This window comes from Raphanus sativus, chromosome 8, assembly GCF_000801105.2.
Source record: "Raphanus sativus cultivar WK10039 chromosome 8, ASM80110v3, whole genome shotgun sequence".
Taxonomy (NCBI): domain Eukaryota; kingdom Viridiplantae; phylum Streptophyta; class Magnoliopsida; order Brassicales; family Brassicaceae; genus Raphanus; species Raphanus sativus.
The window spans coordinates 12681512-12703300 of record NC_079518.1 but is presented as its reverse complement, the minus strand read 5'-3'; the positions used below and the strand labels follow the sequence as shown (position 1 = coordinate 12703300).

Here is a 21789-nt window from a genome sequence, read left to right as displayed (position 1 = left end):
GTGGATGGATGGAATAAGATAGGATTAGGATCAACGAAGGTTGCAGGCAAAACTAGTGGAAACAAGAATAATATAAAAATGAAATTCTTTTTTTTTTATTAAGTATATAATATGTATTTTTTATTTATTTTATATTGCAATGTTTAAATCTGTACATAAACATATCTTTTATATAGCAATGTTGTCGAAAGAAAATATTTTATGTCCTACGTACCAATTTAAATTGTGCTTATAATAAATTTTATTTTGTTTAATAATAAATGATGTTCTTAATATTCTAGATTAAATTTAATATCATTTGAAATTCATGATCAATTATAAAATATTTTTTTTTATTGGTTGAACTAATTTATTTAATGCTATTTTTATGTAATCAAGATAAATTACATAAAAATTATATTTTTAATCTTTGTATAAAAACCTTAAAACTAATTAAAATTATAGAGAGGTAAACAAAAATTAATGAACTATAGAGTAATCGACTCAGAAATCTACTGGTAAAGTCTCAGACTCCAAAGGTATTTCATAACACATGCACAGTTTGATTTAGCTAATGGACATGTAAATTTATCTTTTCGTAACAAAATTTATCTACATTTTAGATTTAGGGTTATCAAAGGTAACTGTTTTTTACTACGAAATGGATAGAAATTAGTAGAAAATGTGATTGGATTAATTTCCCTATATGAAACGAACTAAGGCTAAATTATAAGTTTTGCAACACTTTGCAAAATAAAACTTATTTAATGAAGTTCTCCCAGACAAAAATAAGAAACAGCAAATAGAAAATACATTTCTGAACTCTTTTTCAGATTAAAGAAACGTTTGTTTATGAATTTAAAACAAAGTTAAAATTGTATCAGACTGAAAAACTAATTTTCCTTTTTTTGTTCTTTCGTAATCTTCTCTTATATAAACACTAATCCCTATCCCATAAATACCGCAATAAAATCAAAATGGAGAGCGACAGAGAGAAAAGCAAAACCCTAGCCGCCCGAGTCTATCACCACGCTTCTCAAACCCATCGCTCCTCCTCTGCCGCCTCTCCGATCTGATAACAGCTCCTCTACAGACTCACAAGGGAGACTACCAACACTCCTTGGAGGTCTGTCGTCTCACCCGTGTCTCCTCTCTCTCCCCCTCTGCATCGCCTCTCTCTCTGGCTTCTTTGCCAAGTAATCCCTGCTCTATCGATCACGGTTCCGTCAAGCATCCCTGTCTTCTCTAGCAGTTTGCTAAGCCTCACCAGATCCTATTTCTAGCTCTTGCTAAGTATTCTCCAAAACAATTGGATGTCTCAATCATCAATGATCGTCCGTAAGGGAGGTTCTTCTGCCGTGCGTCGCAAGCTTGACTCAGAAGATGAAATAATCAAGATCTCCGACTGCGACAACAATACAGTTACAGATCACTTCCGTCTGACACTGATCGGACGAGTCTTTCATCTCCAAGGAAGGAGCATCGATGCTCTGATCCATCTTCTCCCCCGTAACAGGATCTGGAATGTCGAAGGTCGCGTTCGAGGGATCAACCTTGGGAACGGGCGTTTTCAATTTGATTTCGACAACGAAACTGATCTTCTTTCCGTCTTGAACAAACTCCCCTGCCACTTTAACCAGTGGAGCTTCGCACTCGAACGATGGGAACCTTTCACTAGTGAATCCTTCCCTAACACAATCCCCTTCTGGATCTGTGTAACAGGCGTTCCGGTTCACTTCTGGAACGACCCGACTTTCATGGAGATCTCCAAAGTGCTGGGGAAGTGGATCTCACTGGATTCAAAAAGAGCAAGATTCCAAGTTTCTGTCAATGTTGACATGCCTTTGCAATTTGAGCGCCGTATCGAATTCCCAAACGATGATATCGGACGAGTATCCTTCTCATATGAGGGTCTCTTTCGATACTGCTATACCTGCCACATGATCTCACATGACGAATCTGCATGCCCAGAGTTAACTCCAGAAGAGCGAGAACTCAAACGCCAGCAAAGGATTGAACTCAATGCAAAGGAAGACCCTCTTTCTGTCTCAACAAGACAAGATGCACGTTCTTTGATTACGAAAAGACCCCGATCCCCACCGACGGGTCGTCTCTCCCCTCCCATAGGGCGTCATCAGCTCCCACCCTCTCATCACCCCCGCTCTTACCGAAAGGAAGAAAAGAGACAGAAGCTCTCTCCTTCCCGGGATTCGAGAGGCCATGGATACAATCAGAATGTCTCCTCTAATGCTAGAGAGAACACAAACTACAATCTCCCCCGCAAGGAGGATGTCTGGAAGCGGCTAGACCTTCCACACCGTACCTCTTCTGCCTATGGCAAGACATACCCATCTCATGCTCCCCATAGAGAAAGCTCTCGCTCGCAGCGAAGCGGAGAAACCTACCAGGGACGTCATCCCCCTCGCTACCAGAGTAACCGTACCTTGCGTCCCCGCTCTCCCCGAAGGTCCACTCATTACTCCGACACGGCGCCAGTGTCCTCAAGTGCTCCTCTACCGGAACAACAGGCCCCATCCCGAGCCATCTCAGACTCTCAGAGAACCATTTCTGATCAATTGGGAAACCTCGTATTGGGTGATACAAATAGGGGAGATCAGGAGAGAAACCAAATAAGCCAAAGAGCAGAAACAGAGGAGGAACGCACACGCCGTATAAAGGGGAAGGCACACATCAGTGATACCCCCACTTCTCGAGAACGCGCACCCCGCCTCCGGTCAACCTCTCTATCCATCCGCGAGCCTGTAGATGCGCCAAACGCCCCCCAAGCAAACAACTCCCCGAGGGCTACTGAACCTACACCTGCGCCTGCTCCCACGAGCAAGGTACCAAGAAACCTCGACATGGAGCTTGATGACTTTGTGCAAGAGCTTGACATCACTCTCACCGAGGAAGACATAGCCATGGTTGATAAGATGGTCAAGGAAACAGAGCTCTTGGAAATGGATGCAGATATGATGGATAATGATGATCTTCTAGACGAACTCCCAGATGACTCGGAGGAAAAAATAGATGCCATCTCTCAACTCTCTCCAGCTACTGCTGAGGCCACAAAGGAGCTTGAAACTGAGTTTGAACTCGACTTCCCTGAAGAGCCAATGACGATGCAGACCTTAAACTCCCTCGGCCTGGCTCGCGAAACAAATGCTGCAAATACTTCCGATACAGCTCAAACCAAAGCTCAGCGAGTTCCACTGCCTCCATCCACGGCCAAGGGATATCTTAAGAAGCATGCCCCCAAGAACCCAGAAGTTAAGGGTGCAAAAGCTTCAAAAAAGCTCAGCCAGGCCCGAGGGCGCAACTCTCCGAGGAAGCGAGCCACTCCGGGTATTCCCCCTACCGTCTCAACTGTCTCCTCTACGGTCCCTCGCAATGAGGTGTTTCCATCTGCTAAAAGCAAAAAATCTTTGTCTCTTTCAGGTTCGGTGGTGTCCCAGAAACCACCCAGTAAGAAGATATGAGTGCCATAGCTTGGAATTGTCAGGGTGCCGGAGCTTACCTGACCAAGAAACACCTCCGGGATATGCATCGTTGTTTTACTCCTTCTTTTCTTTTTCTTTCAGAAACAAAAAATAGTTATTCTTTTCTTCAGGATTTTCAGTTTGAATTTGGTTATAATAAATTGTTCACCGTGGAACCAGAGGGTCGAAGCGGTGGACTAGCTCTTTTTTATTTGGATTCTTTTGATGTTACGATTCTTTATTCCGATAATCGAATGATCGATATTGAGACTACCATACAAGGACATAAAACCTACATCACTTTTGTCTATGGAGATCTGGTTATAAAATGCCGTGAAAACGTATGGGAACGCCTGACCAGAATGAGCCTTAATAGGTCAGGGGCATGGCTCATGTTGGGCGATTTCAATGAAATTACCAGCAATCTCGAAAAGAAAGGTGGCCGCAAGCGAGACGATTCGACCTTTCTGCCTTTCAAGAGCATGCTAGCCAACTGTGGAATGATCGATTTCCCCTACCGGGGTAACTCGTTCTCATGGGTTGGTAATAGAAGCAATGGTAAAGTTCAATGTAGGCTTGACCGAGCAGTCGGTAATGAGGATTGGCACCATTGTTTTTCTCACACCAATGTGGAGTATCTGAGATTATGGGGGTCGGATCACCGCCCAATCCTCACACGTTTCCTCTCGGTGAAGAAACCAGGCAGACGAGGCTTTAAATTCGATAAAAGATGCATCGGCAAGGAAGGCTTCCGAGAGGCCATCCTCCAAGGCTGGAACGACCCAAGTGCCTTCGATCATGACGACCTCCACGACCGGATAGAGCTCTGTCGGAAATTTATTTCTCGATGGAAGCGCTCAAATCCTTCCAATACAGCAAAGAAGATCGAAGAAATAAAAGATCAACTTGAAAAAGCCCAGCTAGATGATAACTTTTCTAACGAAGCGATCTTGAATCTCAAATGGAACCTATGTGCAGCTTTTCGAGATGAGGAACTTTATTGGAAACAAAAAAGCCGAGCCACTTGGTTACGGGAAGGGGACCGCAATACAAAGTTCTTTCATGCTACCACAAAGCAACGAAGAGCGAGAAACCGTATCCTAAGACTCCGTCGCTCTAATGGCACCTGGGCAGACACAGAAGATGAGCTAGAACAAGTGGCTACGGGGTACTTCCAGACTTTGTTCACATCGTCGAATCCCTCAGACTTCGAAGAATCCCTCCAGTATATTACTGAGAAAGTAACTCCAGCCATGAATACAGCCCTAACGAAAACTCCATCAGATGATGAGATTCAACGGGCAATGTTTGACATAAACCCAGAAAAAGCTCCTGGTCCAGACGGAATGACAAGCCTCTTCTTCCAGAAATACTGGGGCATCACAGCCGATGTAGTACGGCAGACGGTTAAAGAGTTCTTCCAGTACGGTACCTTGGACCACCGGTTAAACCAGACCAACATTTGTCTCATCCCCAAGACAGAGAGACCGACGGAAATGACTGAATTCATGCCCATAAGTCTGTGCAACGTTTCTTATAAGGTTATCTCCAAGCTCATGAGTAAGCGCTTGAGAAAATGTCTTCCGAAGATCATCTCCGAAACCCAATCGGCCTTTGTGGCCAGACGTCTTATTACAGACAATATCCTTGTTGCACATGAAGTTTTCCACGCCCTGCGAACAAATCCAAGCTGTAGATCGAAGTTCGTTGCAATTAAAACAGATATGAGCAAAGCTTTTGATAGAGTTGAATGGTCCTTTCTAGAAGCACTCCTCCTGAAACTCGGCTTCTCGTCACAATGGGTGTCATGGATTAAACAATGTATTTCATCGGTCTCGTACCAGGTCCTGATAAACGGTGAACCAAAAGGGAAAGTCACACCATCGAGGGGCATCCGGCAAGGCGATCCCTTATCACCCTTTCTTTTCATTCTCCTCACAGAAGCTCTTATCTCCCACCTCCAGGGCGTGGAAAGAGAGGGACGTATCACTGGTCTCAAGATAGCTCGAAACAGCCCACCAGTCTCCCATCTCCTCTTCGCAGACGATAGCCTCTTCTTTTGCAAAGCCGATGCCCAACAATGTTCAGAACTTATGCGTATTATCAACACCTACGGTGTTTCCTCCGGGCAGCAATTGAACATTAATAAATCGTCCATCCTTTTCGGCAGCAAAGTTCCCCCATATATCAAATCCGAACTCAAACGTACCCTAGGCATAACTAAAGAAGGCGTTATGGGTGTCTATCTCGGTTTACCGGAGAAAATCTGCGGCAGAAAAAACAGGCTTTCGCCTTCATACAGGAACGGCTCCTTAATCGTATCAACTCCTGGTCCGAGAAACTCCTCTCCAAAGGAGGGAAAGAAGTATTGATCAAATCCGTCGCCCAAGCTCTTCCCACCTATGTCATGTCATGCTTTTTACTCCCTCTGGATATCATAAGAAAACTGACTAGTGCGATCTCTAAATTCTGGTGGAGCACAAAGCAAAACAACAAAGGTCTACACTGGATCGCCTGGAAGAACATTTGCATTCCCCAAGACAAGGGAGGACTAGGATTCAGAGATCTTAGAAATTTTAATCTCGCCTTACTTACGAAGCAACTATGGAGACTGATCTAGTATCCATCGTCCCTCCTCGCCAGAGTATTGAAAGGGAGATACTTCTGCCTTTCATCCCCAGTCGATGTTACGAAGGCGAGCTCCCCATCGTATGTATGGCGTAGCTTGATGGCGGCACAACCCCTTTTAAAAGCGGGACTGCGACGATCGATTGGCTCCGGTAGCAATACTATGGTCTGGTCCGACAACTGGCTACCAGATACCATACCACGTCCAGCCATCCCGCGCGGCACATCTTTTGATCCAACCCTTCGGGTTTGTGATCTCATGGATGCATCGTCAACAAAATGGGACCTCCCCAAGCTCCAAAGTCTGCTCTCCAACGACGACATTGTTCTTATTCAGAGCCTTCGACTGCCAGGTCCAAACCACCCGGATAGCTTCTGTTGGGCCCCTTCCAAGTCCGGAGCCTACTCCGTGAAGACCGGATATGCACTCGCGATGGAAAGAGAAACTTCTCTAGCCACTCCTGCTGTCACCGAGCCTAGTACCACAAGTCTGCAAGCCAAAACTTGGTCTTTAAAGACCTCGAGAAAGATCAAACATTTCATTTGGCAAGCATTCTCAGATTGCGTTCCGGTGTGTAGCCGTCTCACGGACCGGCACTGTAGCTCGGAGAGAAACTGCCCACGCTGTGGGGCTGATAATGAATCTATAAACCACCTTCTCTTCGAGTGCCCGCCCTCTGTTCAGGTATGGGCTCTAGCCCACATCCCCCACTCTCCGGGTCTTTTCCCGAGCACTTCAATATTCAGCAATCTAAACCATATTCTCTGGCAAGCAAAAGGACTTGGTATTCCATCCACAATCCTGGAAAATGCGCCGTGGATACTATGGTTTATTTGGAAAGCCCGTAATGATAAGCTCTTTAACGGCATAGAGACACCTCCTCTTGATATACTCCAGATCGCTATATCGGAAGCAGAAAACTGGAGGCTCGCACAAGTCTTAGATAATAGTCAAGAAGTGGAGATAACCCGATCACCATCCCAAGCTACACCCCTCGGCCCTAGATGCTCTATTGACGCCTCTTGGCATCAAGATGACGCGTTCATAGGCGGAGGAATGGTCATGACAAGAGAGGATGGGGTAACAATCTTTGGTTCATTCTCTAGTAACCGAAGCTTAACCCCCCTACACGCTGAGTTTCATACTCTGCTGTGGGCTATGAAATCCTCACTCCAAATGAACCATCTAGATATGACTTTTGAGACAGACTGTCTGCAACTAGTCAAGATCATCGACGACGAAAAAGAAGACGACTGGCCATCTTTATTGGTCGAATTTGAAGAATTTCATCACCTTCATTCTCTGTTTACTCTTTGTTCTATTTGTTTTATTCCTCGTTCCAACAATGTCCGAGCCGATAGTCTTGCAAAAGAAGCTCGAGTTCGTGGAACCTTATTTTCCCATGTAAACTCTAATGTCCCAAGTTGGATGGTTCATACCAACCATATAGGAACTCATTAATAAAACATGGAGCTTTAGTTGTCAAAAAAAAAAAAATCCCTATCCCATAAATTTGTCCCAAAAAAACACTATCCCATAAACTTTATAAAAAAAATTCTAATATTAACCAAATCAAAAGAAAGACTGCAAACTTGTTTGAACAGCTATAAGCCTAGAACAGCTCTAGAGTTCATAAATAAATTTTAATATACAGCACTAGTGCTCCAAAATACCACTTAATTTAAGCACTAGTGTTGAACAAAGTAGTATATATTCCTAACAAAGATGCAAGTATAACATTCTAGATAATATTCTTTATATTGACATGTTAGAATATATTCATTTGATCTAGAGAAAACTCCATCAGTTATATTTTTGAAATTAATAAAAGGCTAAAATTTTAAATGATTATTAATTTTCAGAAAGTATATTCGTCCCTTTTTAGGTCAATGACTATTAATATTGACTATAGACAACCGTAAGTATTTTAAAATTAAAATATTTTAATCATTTGATAATCGGTATTGCTAGTTCAATTGGCATAGCATACCACCTCGCAATCGAAAAGGAATAAAAATATCTCAAAGTTCGAACACAAACACCTTCGTTTCTTGGTGAACAAACAAAAAATCCAACTTTCTGCGCGGTATAAGAACAGTTTAATTGGTGTTACCAAGAAAAAAAAAAGAGAACAGTTTAATTGATTTCCGGCTCGATATGCCCGGTTGCTAAAATAAGAATCATAAAAAGAGAGAAAGAGAACGGAAATAAAGCAATGACAAAACAGAATAAGTTCTTAAATCCCTTTCCCTAGGGCTATATATTTAGAACAATTTATTTGTCAATTTGTAAACTGAGATACTACATCTAGAAAAACAATTTGTCAAAGCTTTTTCAGCAAAGATAATTTGCTCAAAGACAGTTTACAAAGAAGATGTCTAACATTCAGGCAAGGTGGGTACCGATTCAATCTCCGGTGGAAGATAAGGCGATGAAACCACTTAACTATGAGACGAAGAAACCACATAACTATGAGACCATTCTCAGAGACGCTGATCTTCCACTCCCCCCTTCCACCGAACAGCTACGTTCTGGTGTTCTCTTGAAAAAACTGGTTAGTGCTTGTTTCTTTTTTTTTCTCTACAATTTTCTTGAACGTTACATCCATATATTTTTTTAAAAAAAATAAAGATAAAATAGCATACAAGATACGAACTGAGTGACGAGATTAACAGTATCCAAATGTTATTTTTTTGAAGGACATGAAAATGGGATAAATCAATTAATTAATTCGTTTTTTAATTTTGTTAAAGCTCATTAAATCCACACATTGTGAATCTTGTGATGATATTCTTATAAAATATTGAACAGATCAAATATTGGGTGGACGACAAAAACAGCAATTGCTTCATGATCTTTCCAAGGAAACTCTCTATCACTTGGTCTGATGACCCCAACTATTGGACATGGCTTCCCAACGACTCACCAAAGTAAGATACGTGTAGTTTAGAAACCCAGCACTATTAATACTTTAACCACATGATCTGCACGTATTTCTATTAGAACTATTGAAAATCTTTTTTGGATTTAAATTTATCGATTAAACTCGGAGAATTTATCGTACCTGTTAATCTAGCTATGTTAATGCACCCTTCAACGGGTATTTATGTTACTGTGTATTATTTCTAACATATATAAACCGCCTGTGATTTGTTTTCTTTTGTGAATCTTAAAAGCGAGAAAGGTGTAGAAGCTGCGGAATTGAAAAACGTGTGTTGGCTTGACATCACGGGAAAATTCGACACAAGTAATCTTACTCCTGGGATTACGTACGAGCTGGTGTTTCAGATGAAGCTAGAGGATCCTGCCTACGGATGGGACACGCCAGTGAACGTGAAGCTAGTGTTGCCTAACGGTAAGGACAAACCACAGGAGAAAAAAGTGAGTTTAAGGGAACAACCGAGGTATCAATGGGTCGATATTAAAATCGGAGAGTTCAAGCATGAAAGAGATTCCGTCGGAGAGATCACTTTCTCAATGTATGAGCATGCGGCTGGTGTTTGGAAGAAAGGACTCTTCCTCAAAGGTGTTGCAATTCGTCCCAAGTACAATATTTAATATGGGATATAAAAACATTTGAAAATCCATATGCAGTTATGGACCTTTTCTATATATATTTCACATCATACCATATATAAATATAAATAAATAAAAAATAATATATATATAAACGTGTGTGTGTGTGTGTGTCTGTATATATGATAAGGTTTTGATCTACTTTTAATAACAACTTTGATGTTGGTGTTGAATAAAACTAAAACCGGGATTTGGTGTTTTATTATGCTCTTAGTTTAAATTCAATGTTAAGGTGATAAACATGAAATGCAACTTAAGGTTAAAGATGAATTCTTATGGAAAAAATCAATATTCTTAAAGGGAAAGCAATTCATCTACAAAGTTTTAAAGAGTTGACAAGAATTCGTTTTCCAAATTAAAGAGTGAAAAATCATGTACCTTAATCAAACTAATTAGATCATAGCAACAAAAAGTTACAATTTATACAAATGATGGGAGAGTGAAGACAGTGTTTTTAATATGTTTTTCTCTAATTAAGGGCTCACTTTTTCTGAGTTATTCGAAATTCCATTTTCGTGGAGATAAGCGAAGAATAAAACTAACATAGCAGATGGAAAATACCAAAAGAAATACAAAGATTATCAAAAAGTAGGCACAGTTCTAGAGACAAAAGTTTATCCGCTGAATTTTTAGCTGCAGCTGGCTATTACCCCACGTTTCTTTTAGTTTGCAGCCGAATATTCTCTGACTTCCTTTCTAAGATTCAAAAAGCCTACCCACTTTCGTAATACCCAGCGGTCCATAGACGGAGCCTTTTTCCTAACCGGCTGTTTCTGATCAGAACCTCGCCGGGTTCAGCCCCCGACGGCGTCGGCGGGTCAGCCAGGGTCTCCTGTGCCGCTTCTTCGATTCTCTTCCCTCTATCTTCATGGCTCTCTGCTCAACGAGTTCAACTCTGGTTTTTGGAGATGTATAGTTGAAAGACCTCTCAAACTTGGTTGCTATAACCTTTATACCTTTCGCCTCTCACCAACTCTCAAGAGCATTTATCTCAAGCAGTTAGTGCTAGTTTGCTTTAACTAGTCTCAAGTTCATATAAAGTCTTGGTTTGTTTTGGGTTGTTATAACCTCTCAGGTGCCTCTGTTTCTACTGTTGTGAAGAACTCCTCCAAAACTACTACCGTTTTGAATAATGTCTCGACGGTTCAGCCGCTCTGAAAAGGGTAAAGGACAGGCCCCGCCAGAGCTTCCTGTCAAACGAATTCCGGTGCGTGTACCGGCGAATGACTGTGACGATCTCATCGCAGCCAACAGACTCACTGTTATCGGCAGATTGACAAACACTCAGATCCAGAAGTCCCGAGCAGTTATAAATTTCATGGCTCAAATATGGAACCTAGAAGGGCGCTTTGAAGGAAGAGTGCTTGGACTTGACAAGTTTCAAATCACCTTCAGATCTGAAAGCGAGCTTCTCCAAGTCCTCGAGAAGGGCCCTTACCACTACAAACGGTGAATGATCTTACTACAAAGATGGGAACCCACGGTTACTGACCTATTTCCAACAAACATCTCTTTTAACGTAAGAATTCATGGAATTCCTCTACAATATTGGTCAGAAGGCACCATCTTAACCATTGGTAGTGAGCTTAGAAAATGCATTGTAAGGGACATCAAAGAAGCAAAGATCTGGGTAGAGATCAATGGACTCCAACCGTTGATTATGAGGATGGAGATCGAGTGTCCCACATAAGATGTAACAGAGGTGGAGTTTGAGTACATCAAAATAGAGAAGCACTGCTTCACTTGCTTTTCTCTGTTTCATGAGGAAAATGACTGCCCCCATCGTCCCCATAATGCTCTACCTCCGAAGGACAGGGTATTGGGAATCACTCAGAGTATTGCACTCCAGCGTATTGAGGCGGAGAAAAGACGTCACGATGAAAGAAGAGGCTATCGAAGACCAGATGAGATGCACGCTGCACCACGTTCCCACGCTCCAAATTCTTCTCACTTTGAGAGAGAAAGAGCCCCTGATATGAGACCCCACTCTCGACTGGAAGAGCACAGAAGAGACCGCTCAATCTTGTCCCGAACAGCTCGCTCTCAGTCTGATTACCATCGCAGGGGGGCACCTTCTATGCAATACAGAGTAGTGGAGAAAAGTAGATTCAGCTCTGATTCCTCTGCTCCCCAACATATCGCAATGAATCGGCCAACAAGAGTCGACAGTACGGGGCATATCCCACATGTTTCACCAAGAGTAGAGCACCAACGAGGCTCCCAAAGAGATTTCACTCCATCTCGTAATATGAGTGATCGCTTAGGAGCTCCACTGGAAATTACTAATGCTCAGGTTTCTAACTCCCGTGTGGAGGTCATCCCTACTCGCAATATGAGTGATCGTTTAGGAGCTCCTATGGAAAATGCTAATGCTCAGATCTCTAACCCCCGTATGGAGATCACTCCAGCTCGAAACCTGCAATCACGTATTGAAATTCCATCAGCAAATAGAGAGAACACACATTCTGGGTCTCGGGAGAAACGTCCAGTCCATGAGAGACTCTCTGACCCTGGCGTAAGGAAACCTAGCTTTGATTCTGGACGACTTCAGAGAAATGAAACTCTAGTTGTGGAAGATGCACAATCTGAACATGAAGATATGGTGATTCAGAACCAGAAAACAGATAGGATTCCTGCCACCCTTCGACTGAAAGATAACAATGTAGGCTCCGGTAGAAGGTCGTCTCACTCAATCCCATTAGCTCCTCAAAGCAAAGCGCTAGGGAAGAGAAAGGTCACGCCTCGGAAACGAGTGATGAGGAGCCCACTACAAACTATCCTGCAGAAGAAAACGACTTCAGGACGCTCTACTACCTCAACAAGGACTTCAGGACGCTCTACTAACTCAACAAGGAGGAAACTAGCGATTGACAAAGACCCAAAGTTACCTTGTGATAAGGCTGGCACTAGTAACCAACGAAGAAAGAATGGTCCGCCAACTACGGTGTTTATACCGGGCAGTACCAGAGGAGGGGTGGATTTTCGGCCCCAGCAAAACCCTCTTCCTTAGCTATTCTGAGCTGGAATTGTCAAGGACTGGGGAACATCCTTACAATCCGGCGAATCAAGCAGATCCATAAAAAGATGGCTCCTAATGTAATGTTCCTCATGGAAACAAAAAATAATGATGAGTTTATCAAACTGAAACTGCAAAGCCTCCACTTTACTCATTATTTCTCAATCCCACCCGTTGGCCTTAGCGGGGGACTCTCCCTCTTTTGGAATGACGACACGGAGATAACCTTCCTGGAATCAAGTGCTAATCTGATAGACACCAAGATCATTCACAAAGGATTCACCTCTTACGTGTCCTTTGTATATGGAACCCCTGCAACGGAAGACAGAGCGGCATACTGGCAACATTTAAATACTGTAGGCATGGGGAGAGACGAGCCGTGGCTTCTTACCGGTGATTTCAACGACATCTTGAACAATGCTGAGAAAATTGGCGGACCGGCTCGGCCGGAAGGATCTTTCTCAACTTTCAGATCCTTTGTGGCACAAAACGGACTTTGAGATCTCAACCATACTGGTGAACAATTATCGTGGCGTGGTAACAAACATACTCACTTCATCAGATCCAGACTGGACCGATCTATGAGTAATTGTGCCTGGGCAGAAGCTTTTACTATGGGGAGATGTCGATATCTCAGATTCGAAGGATCGGATCATAGGCCTCTGTTATCTTTCTTCAACTCCGACAGACCCAAGAAAAAAGGTCTGTTCCGCTTTAACAGATCACTTACGGAGAAGGAGGAGGTGACTAGGATTATCGATGAGGCTTGGCACCATTCTCCACTTGCTTCTGTGATTCAGAAGTTAAATGAATGCAGGCGTGGAATTATCAAATGGGCGAAAGAGCAACAAGAGCAGAGTAACAGGGTCATAAAACAAAAGCATGATGCTTTGGAGTCGGCTCTCTCTAACGACAATCCCAACCAGACTCTCATTGATGAACTTAACTCAGCGCTACACAAAGCTTATCTAGAGGAAGAACAGTTCTGGCAGCAAAGGAGTAGAATCCAACGGCTCAAGCAAGGAGACCGAAACACGGGCTTTTTCCACGCAGCTACCAGAACACGGCGAACGATTAATTCTATCCCGGTACTTGAAGATACACAAGGCGGAGCTGTGTATGAAGAGCAGGACATTACTAGAGTGATCTCTGATTATTTCACTCAAATTTTTAAGACCAATGGTAATGATTCCTTCACACAGATTCAGGGCCTCCTCCACCACAAGGTTACACTGGAAATGAACTTGATTCTAACAGCTATCCCGAGCGATTCGGAAATCAGAGAAGCAGTGATGTCTATAAATGGGAATAAAGCCCCGGGGCCTGATGGGTTTTCGGCTACTTTCTACCAGTCGTATTGGCACATCGTCGGGGAGGATGTAATAAGAGATGTGCGGGATTTTTTCATCTCCAGCTACCTCCACCCGCAACAGAATGAAACCCATATCAGGCTCATCCCCAAGATCGTTGGACCGAGATCAGTTGCAGACTATCGACCCATCGCTCTGTGCAACACCCACTACAAGATTATTGCAAAGCTTCTCACCCGAAGACTCAAGCCACTACTGCCTCTTCTTATATCGGATACTCAAACAGCTTTTGTGTCGGGTCGAGCTATCTCGGACAATGTCCTCATCACACACGAGACTCTACACTACTTGCGTACTTCTGAGGCGAAGAAGCGATGCTCTATGGCGGTGAAGACGGACATGAGCAAGGCATATGACAGGATTGAATGGAGCTTTGTCAAAGAAGTGTTAAGGCTGCTCGGTTTTGATCCAGTTTGGATAGGCTGGATAATGACTTGCATTGAGTCTGTCTCCTACTCGTTTCTGATAAACGGATCACCGCAGGGACTAGTGAAGCCGACCAGGGGACTTCGACAAGGGGATCCGCTGTCACCACACATCTTCATACTTTGTACTGAGGTACTCTCGGCCCTATGCGCTAGAGGCCAAGCGGACGGTTCTCTCCCGGGGATAAGAGTAGTGCACGGCAGCCCATCCATCAATCACCTCTTTTTCGTCGACGCTGCAAGTCGAAGCCATCTTGTGTCTCAGCCCTTATGCGTATCCTAGCCATTTATGAGGAGGTCTCGGGTCAACGGATAAACCCCCAGAAGTCTGCGATAACTTTCTCGGCGAAAACACCAGAGATCGTTCGCGACCGAGTCAAACAAACTATGGAAATTTATAACGAGGGAGGTGTAGGCAATTATCTTGGTCTTCCCGAGCAATTCGGGCGTAGGAAACGTGATATATTTGCATCGATCCTGGATAGGATCTGGCAAAAGTCGCATAGCTGGACGGCAAAATTCTTATCTGGAGCCGGGAAGCAAGTGATGCTCTAATCTGTACTTGCAGCTATGCCATGCCACGCTATGTCTTGCTTCAAGTTGCCACTATCCCTGTGCAAACAAATACAGTCCTTACTCACCCGCTTTTGGTGGGATGCTAGCCCCGAGAAGAAAAAGATGTGTTGGGTAGCTTGGGACACCTTGACGCTACCCAAATACGCAGGGGGTCTTGGTTTCTGAGATATCGAGACCTTCAATGATGCACTTCTGGCTAAGATAGGATGGCGATTAATCAACGACCCACAATCTCTACTGGCCCGTGTTCTTTTGGGAAAATATGCTAGGAATTCTTCTTTTATGGAATGTTATATCCCCAAATCGGCCTCTCATGGATGGAGAAGTGTCCTAGCAGGAAGAGAGATATTGCACAAGGGCCTTAGCTGGGTGGTCGGCAATGGAGATCAAATCAGTGTCTGGGATTCGCCATGGCTCTCGTTCAAAGTACCTATGCAACCGATAGGTCCACCTACCTCTGAAACTCAATCACTGATGGTTAGCGACCTGTTATGTCCCCTTACAAATAGGTGGATTGTTGAGAAGATCAGAAGCATACTCCCTCAGTATGAGGAAATGATTTTGCAGATAAAGACAAGCTCCACTCCTGCCACTGATGCGCTGATATGGTTACCGGAAAGATCAGGAATATATTCGACAAAGACTGGTTATGGAGTGGGTATCACAGCTGGGGTAGTACTAAACACTGATAACAAGCCACTGAACTGGTTGAAACACATCTGGAATGTGCGGACGAGCCCGAAGCTGAAGGATTTCCTCTGGCGAGTGATTAAAAAAGCCATTCCGGTCAGTGCAAACTTGGAAAAGAGGGGTTTCCCAAGCTTCAACTGCAAATCATGTGGCGCGCATGAAGATGACCTTCACGTCTTCCTTAGGTGCCCACTAGCAGAAGGGGTATGGAGTTTACTACCAGTTCGCGAAAGACCCCCGTCTTCACTCTCGTCCATTGCAGACCTGCTCAAGCTAGGTGATTCTTTTATCCCTCTACCTCCGACTGGTGTGGTTACTCCATTGTGGCCGTGGGTGATGTGGAATATATGGAAATCGAGGAATAAGCTTGTGTTTGAGAATATAAGTTTCACAGCTCAAGAGATTGTGCTGAAGAGCATCAAAGACGCTAAGGAATGGGGTAATTGCACAGAATGTACACACGCTAGCTGAGACCCCTCTATCCCACAACGCGCACTCACCTTGTCCCCCTCCGACGATCCAGCCGGGAGTTCTAGTATGCAAAGTTGATGCTGCTTGGAACTCTACATCAGGAACGTGTGGTATTGGTGGGATCTTCAGTGGGAGTTTGACTACCATCTCCGAATCACGCAGTCATGTATCATCAGCATTAATGGCAGAAGCCATTGCTGTTTATCGAGCGGTATCTCTTGCCGTGTACTCAAACGTCCGATCCCTAGCGGTTCTATCCGATTCTCTACCCTTATCAAGCTTTTGAAGAGGCGAGAGAGTCAACCTGAACTGTTCGGTATCATGTTTGATATCTATCACTTTATGTCTTATTTTGATGTTATCTCCTTTCATTTCATCTCTCGCAACTTTAACTCCGAGGCTGATTCGGTGGCTAAATCAGTGCTCGCGCTGTCTGTATCAAACCCCTTCCTTGGAGGGTGAAAACCTTTTAGTTTAATGAAATGCTTGTTTGACCAAAAAAAAAAGCAAATGGAAAATACCAAATATCTTTAACAAGACATAAAAGAAACTAGATTTTGATCCGCGCTTCGAAAGCGCGGTTATTATTTTTCATTTTTATGAAATATATTATTTGTTTGTACTTATTGAATTTATTTATTTTAATAAAAGTTTCTTTATAATAAAAAGCGCGTGTATTATTTTTCACTTTTATGAAATATATTATTCGTTTGTAATTATTGAATTTATTTATTTTAATAAAATTTTCTTTATAATAAATTTGACACATAGAGTGTCTCTGGTAAACTATGTATTTCTCTAGTTTTATTTTATTCGCTCTTCAATCAACATATTTATTTGGCTTGTTGTTAAAATAAATGATTATAGACTTTGATCTTTTCACCTCCTCGGATGTATATTTTTAAAAATATGATGATATTTATTTTCATGTAATTATTAGGGTTTGGCAAAATGAATCCGAGGAACAGAACTGATACCAATCCGTAAATATAGTACCAAACCTGAACATAAATTGATTAAATATTCGAATTATTCAAAATTTTGTTAGTTAGAGAACCGAATCGGATCCGAACCGAAGTATTCGTGTATCTGAAATTATCTAAAAATAGATTTATATACTTATATATTAATTATTTTTATATTTAACGTATATAAAACATCAAGAATGATACTTTTAAATTGATTTAAAATACTTGAAAATGTATATAGATAGTCAAAAAGAAATATCTGAAATAGTTAAAGTATACTCAAATCACCAAAAATACTTAAAATAATTATTGATTTCGTATCCAAAATTTTAAATCAAACCAATTGATATGTTAAGCTTAGGTATTCTGACATATGTTATTTAAATTTATAGGTAATATATTACTTTATTTATAGATTTTGAGAAATTTAAAATATATAATGATTTAAAATTTAAAAATAATTTAAATAGGTTATCCAAACCCAAACCCCGCAAAGATACGAATCGAATTCAAACAAAAATTTAGAAACATCCTAATAGGACTGAAGTCTTTGACCTCGAAAACCCGAAACACAAACCGATCAGAACCAAACCCGTATGGATGTCTGAAAACCCATCTTTAGTCATTATTATATATCGTATAATTTCATCATATGATTAATCGTACTTTATATGTACCATCATATAAGTAATCATATAATTAATAGTATTTAATATGTATCATCATATAAATAATTACATATATTATATTTTAAAAACTTAATATGAAATATAAAAACCATAATTTGAGTTGGTATTTCAAATTGAGCTTTATATTGTATTTTTCTTATATATATATATTGACAATATTCTTTTATAATGAACTTAATAACTTAAGCCCATTATTTTTTCTGTTTAATACTACTATCTTTGTTTCCAAACAAAATTAATTTTTTTTAAAGACTACAATCCATGTTTCCAAACACACCAAATTTTTTTAATATTCTTATCCAAATATTCAAACACACCGAAATTGTACTTCAGCTTTAACAAGATAGATAGCTTTAACAAGATAGATGGAATACATACCAATCCAAATTTGGTTTTAACGAGTTGATGAAGAAGTCAACTATATAACAAGGTTTTGATCAGGTTGGTACAAGTGTACCTGAATAATATTATTTATAATTCAGATATATTATCATCACGTAAAAAAATTGTCAAAAAATAATAATTTTTTGTCAACCAGTAAAGAAATAAGGATAATCAGATAAGAAATAACTTAAAATGAGTAACAGCCTATCAGGAGATTCAGGTCAGATAAATGAGTCTAGAAAGACCTGAATGCAGTAATTATCAAGAACAAAAAGTAACCAAACAAGAAGAAACATATTGGAAGACAAGCAGTAATAGACAAAGAGTGAGATCAACAGTGGGAATAATATTGTAAATATTCTCAAAGCCAAAACCCACTATATAAATACGAAGCCAGTTTTGACCCCAAAAACAACTAAGCCATACAAGAACATGCAGACTTTAGCAACAAAAAAAAAAAAAACATGCAGACTCTCTTTTTTTTTCTTTTTTTTTTGAACGAACATGCAGACTCTCCTCTTCCTCCTTGCAACGTCGTTTGCTGACAAGTTATACCCTTAGCTCCTCGATGGCGTTTTCTTTTTTTGAAACTACCTCGATGGCGTTTATTTGAAGCACAAAAAACATGATTCCTAAGAAACATACAACTCAACATCACTTGCAATATGCTTATTGGTCAAATAGTTTTAACCTTCTTAAAACACAACTTGGATCAAAATGTAAAATATTTTGATCTTCAATGAAAATTTATTTCACGAGGAGAATTTTGTGTTGATTTATGAGGCAAAGAATGGTTGATATTTGGTCCGCGAGGGATGGTCCCGAAAATGGTTAATCAAAGGGTGGTTTCCATATGAATCCTGCTTGCTTGAAATGTTCACCATGCTGCGCACATTGAAGTTTTACCATGATAAATTTTTCTATTCTATATGTTTATAAACGTGACTTTTAACCTTACCGAATAATTCTCCATCACATTTTTTGCTTTTTTTTTTATTATGCTTCTGCTTCCTTCTTCTTTCCACTGATCAACAATACATTCACATTGTATATATAAGGGGACTATATACTTTATAATTTTAACTTTTCCATTTAATTTAAGCCAAATTGGATCCATGTAAATATGGGAATACCGTAACTAAGGGCATAAGTCAATCAAACAGAGACAACGAGACAACGCAATAGCTCGAATTTTATGGGGACGCTTTGCACAACATCAATCCACTCAACATTCCCCCAAACCTCACCTTCATTATCACTTTCCAGATTTCCGCGCACCAAATCTGCTTCCGATTACAGGGGTTATGTTTCATATACCCTTCCCACATAAACAAAAGCTTCCCACCACAACTAACTAACTCAGTTGTATTTCCACTTAAGCCACCATTCCTATCGTACATCTTTGTTAATGATTCTAACCCTTTCACACCTTTCCAATGTACTCCATCCTTTGTCCACTGGCAGTCACGAGTTAGACTATAAACGTACCATACACCATCAATACATGCTGACTTGGGAATACAGCAAACATCCATCAAACATGTTGACTTCTCTAACTGCGCAATACTCTCCCAATTATCTTGACTTGTGTCATAAGCATATGTTCTGTCTGAAGTCCAAAAGTAAATCTTTCCTTTTATCTCTTTAATTATGTGAAAGGTACAGCTACGTATCTCAGTAGCCGGATCCGAGAGAGGTTTCCAAGTTTGTGTATTTGTGTCGAACACCTCACCCCATGGTTCATCTAGAACTCCGCATCCTCCCATCACATATATTTTTCCATCGTAGAGATATGTGTGAGCATGCCTTTGAGCTACGATCATGCTAGGTGCATCACGCCATGTGTGAGTACGACAATCAAGGATTCGTACGGTAGATGAAGGACAAGCCCATTTAAACGTGACCCATTTGGACTTGTACTCATTTGCCTCACGTTCAGTCTTGACTGGTCCGCCGATAACATAAATCTCTGAACCAACAACTAAGGTGGATTTTGATAAAGAAGGAAAATCAGACGACGGAATTAGAGCCAACGATTTTCCGGCGGTTAGGGTTCGATTAGGGTTAACGCAGAGGGTAAACCATTGGGGAGATTGATAACTTTCATCAGAGAGACAGACGTAGAGACACTGCTCGGTGCTTCCTAGGTGAGATCGAGCTGCGTAGAGCTCCTTGGAAGTGAGGAGTGACCGGAAGCTTTTTGAAATGATTGAGAGTCTCCAGTAGTACGCTCTCGATATCCGGGCTAAGCAGTTCAAGAGGATTTCGTCTGGAAGTAAAACAAATGATGGACATGAAGGTGGTTGTGACGTCTTCCTCTTACTCTTCTTCTCCGGTGGTTCTAGTTGGAGGTTCATGGCGGCTATGACTTCCTCCCTTTCTGTGTGGGTGAAAACTAGGTTAAATGAGAAAATACTATTTGGCATGTAAAATTGTCACATTAGTTCTTTTGCTATTTACTAATAGCAATCCCCACCCTTCTTTTGTTTTGCAAATTTGTTATCTAATTTTGATTTTGAACAAATAAAACCCTTTTATAAAAACAACACTGGAGCTAGGCATATACATTTGGGTTATCGGTTCGAGTACTAATCGATTTCCATCATATCAGATTTTTGGGATTTTAGAGATTTGGATTCTTATTTCTGTTTGGTTTCCGTGAGTTTAGATCTCACTTTCCATATTTATTTATACCCAAATTTGTTCGCCTATGGTTCGGTTTGAGTACTTTTTCCTTCTTGTACTCAAAGACTCAGAAAATATCCGGATACCAGAGAAAAACTTTTAAAAAAACTCAAAATATATTTTGAATACAAAAAAACCTAACTATATATAAAAATTTTGGATTATCCAGATACCCAACAGGATCTCAGACAGGCACGTCAAATAAGGTTGATCAGATACTTGTTCGTTTGGTGTCTCAGGCAGTGGTATATAATGTCTGGTGAGAAAGAAATGGTCGTAGACATCAGCAGCGGTCTCAAGGGACAGAGCAAATGATAAGAACAGTTTACAGAGGAGTCAAGAACATGTCACTTCCCTCCGCTATAGACAAGACCATTGTTTAAATGGACTTCTCAGGAGATGGTTTGAAGTTTTTGGATAGAAACAGGATACCACAAAGTAATTTTTCTATAGGTATACGAATCTCTAGTTAGTATATTCTTTGTAAATGCCTCTTTTTGATTGATCAATAAATTGAAAATATCATTAAAAAAATGGTTCTAAACCTTTCTCAAAAAAAAAAAAATGTGATGCTTCAAATCCTTGCTTAACTGCCTAAAAAATTGTAAAATTTTGTTTGTAGATATTTAAAATTACTTGAATTATTTAATATTTAATTCTAACAATATGGATTATCTTTTTTAGGCAGTTAAAAAAGATAATCCATATTGTTAGAATTAAATATTAAATAATTCAAGTAATTTTAAATATCTACAAACAAAATTTTACAATTTTTCTGGTATTCAAATACTCAAACAGTTTTGATATTTTCCAAACCCATTTAGTTTTAATATTTTGGATAAAAATATTTAA

The 21789-nt window shown here is 40.8% G+C and overlaps 2 protein-coding genes across 2 annotated transcripts; one reads left to right on the top strand and one right to left on the bottom strand.

Annotated features, from left to right (window-relative positions):
* Positions 1 to 8366: 8366 nt before the first annotated feature.
* LOC108819101 (protein PHLOEM PROTEIN 2-LIKE A1-like) lies at positions 8367 to 9865 on the top strand. Its single transcript, XM_018592091.2, has 3 exons — positions 8367 to 8641; positions 8899 to 9017; positions 9264 to 9865. The coding sequence occupies exons 1-3, from the start codon at positions 8462 to 8464 to the stop codon at positions 9643 to 9645; spliced, it is 681 nt and encodes a 226-aa protein (XP_018447593.1). The 5' UTR covers positions 8367 to 8461; the 3' UTR covers positions 9646 to 9865.
* Positions 9866 to 19332: 9467 nt separating this feature from the next.
* On the bottom strand, positions 19333 to 20746 carry LOC108820023 (F-box/kelch-repeat protein At4g19865-like). The gene has a single exon (XM_056993152.1). The coding sequence runs from the start codon at positions 20676 to 20678 to the stop codon at positions 19446 to 19448; it is 1233 nt and encodes a 410-aa protein (XP_056849132.1). The 5' UTR covers positions 20679 to 20746; the 3' UTR covers positions 19333 to 19445.
* Between the last annotated feature and the right edge of the window lie 1043 nt (positions 20747 to 21789).

What these genes read in the sequence shown, in the direction of transcription:
- LOC108820023 (XM_056993152.1), bottom strand. Translation starts at nt 20,678, where the DNA reads ATGCCAAATAGTATTTTCTCATTTAACCTAGTTTTCACCCACACAGAA.
- LOC108819101 (XM_018592091.2), top strand. Translation starts at nt 8,462, where the DNA reads ATGTCTAACATTCAGGCAAGGTGGGTACCGATTCAATCTCCGGTGGAA. An exon ending in GTGTTCTCTTGAAAAAACTG is followed by an intron (nt 8,642 to 8,898) that starts GTTAGTGCTTGT and finishes AATATTGAACAG; the next exon opens with ATCAAATATTGGGTGGACGA. An exon ending in CTTCCCAACGACTCACCAAA is followed by an intron (nt 9,018 to 9,263) that starts GTAAGATACGTG and finishes GAATCTTAAAAG; the next exon opens with CGAGAAAGGTGTAGAAGCTG.